We start from the raw sequence: 9,567 nt of genomic DNA, 5'->3' as shown, positions 1-9,567 counted from the left end.
TTTTGTAGGCTCTACATTTGAGCCAAAATGCATACTTAACGAGGACACCAGGAAATTATGCACTTCTTGTCAGAGTTTCATTAATGACTTGGGATTGCAATTTTGGGGTAATCAATATAAAACAGCAAAACCAAGTTTGATTTTTCAGGAGGTGAGTGCTCTGCACGCCCTCCAAAAAAAATATCTCCGTTGGGTCTCCATAATGGAGGCCCTCAAAAAACATTAGTATGTTTAAATAAAAAAAGAGCTTTTCTTTTTTTTTTTTTTTTTTTTTTTTGCCTTTTCAGATTATCATAAAATTGCATTTATCCTATGAAATGAAGACATTTCTGAATATTCAGGAATGACTCTGCAGACTGTGATCAAATCTATTTGCAATAAGCTGAAATAATTAAACTTGCAAAAGATCAGCTCCATATAGCTCCAAAAGTAAAATCTGACTGAGGAGATTTTTTTGCCACACTAATTAACAACAAAGTAGTGGCATTATAGAAATAAGACTACAATCCACCCTGCTACAGAGTCCACCTAACACAGAGTTTAGCCTCTGAAAACATGCCTGTAAAATTTGATCTTTTTATTTGGGAAGATAGTTTCTTTGGATATCTTAAACAAAACGGAGGACCATGGGCAGAGCCTTAGGTATGCCTCCACTTCTGACTGCTAGGAATAATGTAAAAAGATAAAGAGTTTTAAGGAATTGGAAAGACTTCTATTTTTTCCCCTCTCATGCACTACTGAATGCATTTAGCTGTCCATTCACTTTAATAAACACACAGCAGAGGATGCAGCTGGGAGTCTTTGTCAAAATCACTGAGGATAGCCACAGTAGTTAATAAAGTTCAGTCCAATTTGGATAGCCCAATGCCAGATTTAATGTAAACACTTAATTAACAACATTGGCATTCGGCTCAACTACCATCACCGTCTGCTGCTACCTGCAAAGTTGTAATCAAATGTCCCCAGTTCTGCTCAAGTCCCTGGTATGACTCCTGTTGCTTCCCATGCATTCAGCATTGTAGGTGATTCATACCCTCTGGTCATGTATAGGGGAGGAAAAATCCCAGCTCAGAAAGGAAAACTCCAGACTCTGTGCTGGAGGTAAGAGGATTACCTTCTGTAAACCAGGAAACAGTAATTTAATCCACCTCTAGGTCAGGTACCAAATTATTTTCCCTTACATCAGTGACTCCTGGGAACTTCTTACAAATGCAGCCTCGCTTGGGAGAATTACCAATAGGCCATGCCATATGGTAAACCAATAAAATTGTTCCTCTTCAGAACAGGGCACCATAAAGAACCCCAAATACCCTCAAAGGAGCAGCAGCACCACACTCAGGATGTGATCCCTCACTGCTTCAGCCTCCTCCAGCTGCTCGGCAGAGCTGCTTCCAAACTGTGTGCTGCTTCTCCCTGCACTTGCAGGTGGTGCTGGGGGAGTAGGGCTAGAGCTGGTGCTGGGCTCCCTGCCTCCTGGCCAGCACTGCCTGGGGCTGCTTGCACCAGGAAAGCATGATGGAGGACATTTCATTCCATGTTTCCACTCTGGATCAGGAAACCGTGTGCCATGTTAAGTACTAGGAGATGAGTAGAGTGGGAAGCAGATTTCTCATGCTAACAGGCAAAGTGAAGGGGCTCAGAGGCTCAGACCCTCAACTTCACGTACAAGAATCTCAGCAATTTTGTTTTGTTTTAATTATTTTTCTGTGTTTCCTCGGTGGGAAGGTGGTTAATTACAATTTACATTCAAGACTCCAAAAAATTTAAACAACTCCCAGGCTGAACGTTGCCAAACTATGTCAATTAAAAATAAAATAAAATAAATACTAAGGTATTCTTATAAGAAGCACTGTTCAAAAAACCTGTGATCCAAGGAAAACGTGCCAGAAAAATGAAACAATAGGGGAAAATATCTTATTTCCTTCAAGAGCAGAGTAAAAATCCTAGGAATGCGTTCAGCCCAATTGCCGAGTGCTTCACGGCAACCTCCTTCTGCAGGTCATATTTTCCATTGCTCTCCTAAGAGGAGACTCCTTGTGTACACGTGGGCCCCAGCACAGCCCCAAGAGGCTTGGCCAGCGATGGGGCATCCACCACCTCTTTGGGCAACCTGTGCCAGTGCCTCACCACCCTGACAGTAAAAAACTTCTCTCCTAAATCCAATCTAAATCTCCCCTCTTTTAATTGGAAACCATTTCCCCTCGTCCTGTCACAACAGAACCTGCTAAAGATTTCATCCCCTTTCTTCTTCCATCCCTTTTTAGATATTGACAGGCTGTTATCGTGTCTCAGTTACTCATTAATTTACTCGCGTATCAGTGAGTAAATGTCTTTGCTTTTTAATTTCCTTACCTTTATTTGGTTCCTGAACTCCACAATGAAATAGATTTATTTTTTTTAATGTTAGTATTTAAGTTTGGGTTTTCAATTCTACCTGAGCACCCCACTGTGCTTACAGCACGGTAGTGGAGAGCTGGCTCTCTCAGCAGCTCTACCTTGTGGTGCACGTTGGGCAGGACCCATTTGCATTTGTGCTCCAGCTGTAATTAAGCCTCTAGACAAGGATCTGTTGCTGTCCCCTTCAGCTCTGTGCCTCCCTTTTCCAGACTAAAAGGTGCAGTGCTATCTCCACCCGGCCCTGCACAGGACGCGCTACTCCAGATCTCCCCAGCCCTGCCCAGCGGCAGTCCCGGACACGGCTGCAAGCAATAGCAGCGCTATGGGCAGCATCTGCCCCCCTCGCTGTGTGCACGAGAGGAAAGCGCTCTCACCACAACAGGATGTTGCAACGGGTACGCAGCTTTTCCTGGCCAGAGTGAAAGCAACGCTTCGCACAACTTGGCGGCGTTGCCTAATGCACGAGCTCTTATGCAGGAGACGGGCCGAAGTGCAGCACGGCCAACCTGAATTTCTGGTTCTGCTTAGCATTGCTCCTCATCAACGTGCGCGGGGCTGGAAGCAAAGGGGGCAGCCCGGAGCGGGGCTGCCGCGAGGAGTGGCGGCTCGGGGAGCCACTTTACATGGGGACGAACAGCTCCAACGGCTGCTAAAGCACTTCACCCCCAAATTAGTCTGAACCAGTGATTCCAATAGCTACCTAAGGAAACCTCAGCTTTGATCGCTGCGTCTCACAAAGGGTACCAACCCCTGAACGCAACCCTAGCAAATGCCCCACAGAGAGGTTGCGGGTGCCGCTTCTCAGGTGTACAGACGGCAAGGACGTGGGCAGGAACGGGGCGCTCCCGCTCCCCTTTGCCGGCCGCTGAGGCGGTGGGATTTCTCCCCCGGGGCAGCCGGGGCCGGCGTGGTGCTGCCGGCAGCAAGGACGGCTCGGTCCCCGTCCCGCCCGCAGGGGAAGCGGCGGCTGCCAGGGCGGGCGGAGTCGGAAGCACGACAGCACGGGGCGCTGGGGCGGCGCTGGCGGCGGCGGGAGGAGCTCGGCGCTCGGCACTCAGCACTCGGCACAGCGTTAGGGTCGCGGCGCAGCGACGGAGCCGGGCAGCGCCGCCGGCCCCGCAGCAGCAGCAGCAGCAGCAGCAGCAGCAGGAGCAGCAGGAGGAGCCGGAGCCGCCCCTCACCGAGCGCCGGGAGCCGCTGCTCCTGGCGGCCGATGAGCGTCGGGCTGCGTCGCCGCTGCCGCCGCTCCGCGGGTGAATGAACCTGTCCCGGACGGCGACAGCGGCTTCGCCTCGGGCTGCGGCACCAGCCTTCCCCAGGACAAAATGGACGGGTTCGCCGGGAGCCTGGGTGAGCGGCTACGGGCAGCGCGGAGCGGAGGGCGGGACGGAAAGGCACGGGAGGGACGGGGCAAGCCTGGCTCCGGGCGGCAGCCCGCCCTCCTGTCGTGGGGCCGCGGACCGGGGACGCGCACCTGCGGCCGGGCAGGGAGCCGCCGAGGGCAGCGCCGGGCTGCTGGCAGCGCCAGCGGGAGCTGGAGCCGGGGGAGACGCGGAGCTGAGCGCGCAACGCCACCCGCTCTGCGGCGGGAGGGGAGGGAAGCGAGTAGGGAGGGAGGGAGAGAGAGAGAGGGAGGGGATGCCAGCGCGAAATCTGGTCAGCTTCAAACCATCTGTTGCGAGAGCTCCGGCTGCACTTGCCTCCTTTGTTCTTTCCTCGCCGTGGGCTTGCTCTTCCCCGGAGTTACTTACTTGGGCTTGTCTGGCTCGTTCTGTTTAATGCCATTTTAATTTTGCTCCGGGTGCGGAGGGACCCCGGACGGCCAGAGCCCGGCGAGACGGCTTCGTTCCCTCTGCTCCCGGGCCGGGCCGGCTCCGGGGCCGCCTTCTCGGGGCACCGCTCTGCTTGGAGCGCGGGGGAACAGCCCCTGCCCGGAGCTCGGCGTGCTGCGCTGCGCCCAAACCCGAAACATCTATCGCTCATCCGCCTCAGTGCACCCGGAGAGCTGACAGCCTGTGCTCTTTTCGGTTTCGCTAAGACGAAGGCAAATTTTCACCACGTAGTTCAGGAGAAATCTTCCAGCAGCCCTTTCTGAATGTTTCAGAGAATAACTCGTATATAGCATGAAGCCGTCCTAGTTGAAAGTATGACCTGACCTGGTTATTTCTGTATGTAAGAACTGTAGAGTGCGTGCATCCTAATTTGTTTTCGGTGGCATAGCTCTGCCTATTTGGTTTGCAGGACACCGAGCAGTGCGCTGTCTACCTGCAGCCCTTCTGTGCCTGCCCCAGTGCTGCTGCACCCGCTGAACCACTCAGCCCCCCTCCATTTTTGGCAGGAGAATAAATCTGCCCCTCTAAAAATGACACGAAGTTAATTTTACAGCACTTGGGTGAAATCTATAATAATAGGGAATAGTTCTCGATTTTCTGGAAAAGCTGACTCGTTTCAATAGTGGTGACTGTGATCCCAACCTTTAAGGTTTCTGAAATGTCTGCTCCCACGTTTTGGGCACCTGTCCAAACCAAACTGGTGCACCATAATGAACAGTGCACTTCTTTAAAATATACTTTTTTTTTGTTTTTCTTTTCTTACTTTTTAATAAACCTTGGCTCTTGGCCTGATCCACTCTCCTTGCCCAAGTAACTTTTCTGATTATTTCATATCTCCCGATCAAAAAGCAACACGGGGAAGAATTGCGAGTGTTCTATTCTCATTTTTCACTGGGAAAATTGTGCCCGTGGGTGACGTATGCAAATATACCTTGCTTAATATTTATGAACCTCTTTACCCAGTGGTGGAATTGATCACCATATCAAAGAGCACCCGTGTGCCTTTAGCTCGGGGACTACTGCCCCCCATGAGGTCCTTATTCAGAAATAACTGTTGGAAGTGGGGGGGGGGGAGCGTGGAGGGGGAAAGACCCCAACACTGATTTTGAAATAATGGAGCACTGTTTTCCTGCTTGGAGGCTGCTTTCAGAGCAGCGACTCAGTCAGTGTTGTGCATGGAGGCAATGCCCGCTTGGGGCATCCCACTCCCCTTACTGAGGGAGGCTCCATCTGGACCTTTAATTTGTTTCACTGTTTGGTCAGGCAGGCTCTGTGATTTTATTAGAATTTAATGAGGATTAAGCTCAGCTCGGTCTTTTAAAGTATATGTCATGATATTGTTAGTTGGCCTTTGAGTTTGCTTCTGGAGTAAGCATCAATGCACGTTGTTTGCAGGATGTGGGCTGGGAGAGCATGTCCAAAATTTCAGGCTCCAAAATACAGAGCTCTGTGTGCTCCATGCTCCCAGCTGTGCTGCCTGCTTGGTGTTTTGTCATCTCTTCTTGTTTGCTGCTGCTGGTAACAAGCGTGTATCGTGCACAAAGTTGTTTGGAGACTTTTTTTTTAGACATCTCTAATTAAAATCTAATGGCTTGAATTTAATCAGCTGTCTGCTAAGCGCCTTTAGGAAGGCCATAAATTAATGTAATTTGGGGTGAAACGTAAAAATTAATTGTGATTATTGTTGGCAAAACTATGCTATCTCTGTATGTGCGTGCTTTACCAGTCAAGCGAGCTTATTAGGAAGCAAGCTGTCCTTTTAATGCCTCCTGTCATCATCTGGAAGGCAAAATGTTATTACAGATTGTGCCCTCCAGCACAGGCAGAAATACCTTTTTGCATGTCTCCTGCAGTCTAAAATACTTCACGCAGCTGTTTTCTTTTGGCTTCCATACTGAAACTTTTATGAGAATAAAGAGATGAAAGAAACCATTTCATATGTAATTTAAAAAATTGTTTTAGTTGTTGATTTAGGATGTGCTTGTGTAGCAATGTGTCAAGAGTGGAGACACCCACTTACTGTAAAGAGTAAAAATAAATAAATAAAATTGGGCATTATTAGTTCAGTTCCACACCTGAAATAAGTTTTGGCTTGCTCTTTTGATAAAACACTAAGTTATTTCACATTTATTGGGCCTTGAGTGCATTTTCACTACTGCTACTAGCAAAAGCAGTTATTGAATCCCATTTGTTAGGTCAGGTCTGGCACAACTCACATCTAATTGTTTCTAACAGAGCGCTCACTGGGAGCTCAATGAATTGAGGGCTTGATGAATTCTGGCTGTCCATTTTTTCAGATACACCCCTTGAGGTGAGGGAATGTGCTTCTGAACAGGGGCAAGAGATCCAGGGACTCAGACAGGGCTCTTGGGCTTGTGCCTCGTGCCCTTGCCAAGACACAGGCACAGCATGGTGGCTGGTAAGGGTCTGCCAAGTTCTTTTGCTTTGGGGTCCTGATCAAAGCAACCCAGAGGCAGCATCTTCATGGGAAAGAAAGCATTATTAGTCCCACCAACAGAAGAAGACTGTGAGGTTTTGGCAAACAAAGTCAGTGGGAGAAATAGTACAGCTGAGGCAGACAGCAAATATTGCCTTGTTTTTACCATCTCTCTTTTTCATGGTGCAGACAATTGCCTCAATCTCCTCCACTGTCATGCTCCTACCAGAACTGGTGGCCCAGCAGAAGGCTGTAAGACTGCATTGTTGGCAAAACTGTTGGTCTTCTAACTTCAATTTTCACATTCCATCCAATATTATAGTCTATAGTCAATTCTAGCCTTCCTGCTTTCCCATATGTTATAGGAGTTTGTCCATAAGTTGGCTTGTTAGAGGATTGGAGAGGTTTGCCAGCCCTTACTTTGGCTTTTCTGTATTGTGAACCTGCTGAAGTATGGAGAGGGATGCCTTTCTTGGGCCTAAATCTTAACTTTCTGGGACTGATACCTTCTTTGGAGCAACAAATCATAGAACTGTAGAATGGTTTGGGTTAGAAGAGACCTTTAAGACTATCCAGTTGTACCCCCTGCCCTAGACAGGGCTACCCCAGGCCCCATCCAACCTGGTCTTGAGTGCCTCCAGAGAAGGGGCACCCACAGCTTCTCTGGGCAGCTGTGCCACTGCCTCACTGCCTTCTGAGTAAAGGGCATTTCTTCACCACATCTGATGTAAATCTTCCTACTTTTATTTTAAAACTGCACCCCTTTGTCCTGCCGCTGTCTCTCTCCCAGTGCCTCTTGCTGGAAGGTCTGAATACAAAGCATTTGCCACTGTGTTACTTCTCTGGGTCAATTCTCAAGCCGTCCATGTAATACCCCTCTTATTTCTGCAAGATTTCTGGCTATGGTACAAGATCCTTTAAATCCCACTAGATTTAGACTCACAAAGGGTAAGTCGTGGGATGTTCCCGGATGGACAGTTTTCTGCTGTGCTTAGCTGTTGCATTGTTTTCTGTTCTGAGAAAGCTTAAGCTTGTTGAGCTCTGTAACAATAACCAATTGTAACTAAAGATGTGGAAGCCTTCATAAGATGCTTTTAAAAAGAGCACGTCTGTTTCCAAGTTTGTCACCAGAATGATAACAACGTGGCATGAAGAGTGTTGTAGGACTGTCTCTAGCAATGAGGTCTGTGGGAGAACAGTAACTTATAAAAATAAACAAAGAGCTCGCAACTTACAAACTGTAACCATTGGTTCTGTGCGGGAGGCTGGGAAGCTTAGAAATCACTCCTCTCCTGAAGTTTCAGGCAAAGTAATTAAGAATTAAAGGAGAAAAAAATGTGGTTCAGGTTATGCTTTTTTTTTTTTTTTTTTTTTTTTTTTTTTTTTTTTTTTTTTTTTTTTTTTTTCCCCAGAGAAAGAGAAAACAGAAAAGAGTAGTAATGGCTAAGGGGGGTGGCTTTGCTCTTCTGTTGGTGCTACAAGAGGGGAAGCTGGAGAAATGAAATGAAAAAGAGGTTTTCCATACCACACAGTATCTGCATACTGTTTTTGTCACTGTATGTACTGCTTTTAACTGCAGTACATCTTATCGCAGAAGTGGCATGTAGGTCAGATTCATTTATTTTTTAATTCTCAATTTGCATTAAAGTTTGTTTTAAAGTTGTTGGAAAACACGTCTGTAGCTGTTATCTTGGATAACTACTGAGACTTGTGAGAATGTGCTCCTCCTCTGGATATGGAAAGCCTGTGGTCCCTGTTTAGGCTCTGGCATTGCAAAAGCTCCTTCAGCCCTGCAGTGAGAGGGAGAGACTGGCTGCAGCAGGTTGGAGGGTTTGTCATTTATCTGGGCTAGTTTTGTTTTCTAATGGATGCCCTTTTAGGCTGCAGACAATGAGCTCAACTTGATTCACTGGGCTGTGCTCCTGGGACTGCTGTGTGCTATTGTCAGTGTGCTAGCCCTCTGAGAAACAAAACTTTTGGCAGGACATTGATCTGTCCTGCCTGAGAAGGATGGCTGTGACTGGTACCAGGGTGTGAGGGTGGCCAGGAGGACATTGCTTGCTGTGGGAACTCTCTGCTGGCTCCTCTTGCTGCATGGGCAGCAGACAGCAGCCCTGCTTCTCGTTGCCAGCTGAACAAAGAAACCATAAACCTCAAATGCAGGAGAATCTGTGAGAGTTTCTCTCTGCCTGCTATAGAAAGGCTCTTAATGCCTGGGACGCAGGGGATAATTTTGGCCTTAACACTGTGTACTTCACACTCTCTGAATATTTCTAATACAGACAGCACAGTTATTTGATAGAATTTTCTCTTGCCAGAAAAACCTCCTCTGAAAGGATTTTTTTTTTCCTGTTTGTCACTCCCTGCATTGTGATGTCTGCAATTATTGAGGTTTATTATTTTTTTCCCTTTTAGATCCTTGCTAAATCTAATCCTTAATGAAGTAATCTTTAGGTCAAGAATGTTATTCCTGTTTTACCCACACATAATGTAATAGAGTAATTAATTTTGTAACACATAGTGTGTATGATGACAGTGCAGGTCTGTGCTGTCGCTGCTGTCGACTGTTTCTGCTAGGGAGATTGTTCTGTTCAACAGATCAGAATCACCTGATAAACAGCTTTTCATGAGTTTCACTAACTTCCTTTTCAAGAAATCTTCCTACATTGCTCCTGAGCTCAGGTGGAGCCTCTGCTTGCTTTGTTTCACCTCTCTGTAAATAAACATGCTGAGTTTAAAGAGGAGTTGTTACTCATTTTTGCTTCACCAGCTTGATGAAACTGATGTAGAACTTTGGTGTTATGGGAATTGCTTTCGTGACGAGCTCAATGAGGGACACCTGTAAGCCCTGTGGGGTGATATGTGGGCTCCTCTGAGAGTTTGCAGGCATCTTTGGGAATC

At 47.4% G+C, this 9,567-nt stretch overlaps 1 protein-coding gene across 1 annotated transcript in view; it reads left to right on the top strand.

The window, feature by feature from the left end:
* Positions 1–3,560: 3,560 nt before the first annotated feature.
* EML4 (EMAP like 4) overlaps positions 3,561–9,567 on the top strand; it is a 153,961-nt gene continuing 147,954 nt past the window's right edge. The window contains exon 1 of the mRNA XM_052683261.1: positions 3,561–3,747. Within this exon, the coding sequence (XP_052539221.1) occupies positions 3,723–3,747 (25 nt within the window). The 5' untranslated portion in view covers positions 3,561–3,722. The remainder of the gene's footprint in view (positions 3,748–9,567) is intronic.

Source organism: Tympanuchus pallidicinctus, unplaced genomic scaffold, assembly GCF_026119805.1.
Source record: "Tympanuchus pallidicinctus isolate F22 unplaced genomic scaffold, pur_lepc_1.0 scaffold1, whole genome shotgun sequence".
Classification (NCBI taxonomy): Eukaryota; Metazoa; Chordata; class Aves; order Galliformes; family Phasianidae; genus Tympanuchus; species Tympanuchus pallidicinctus.
Note: the sequence above shows the minus strand (reverse complement) of the source record. Positions and strands in the feature narration are given on the sequence as shown.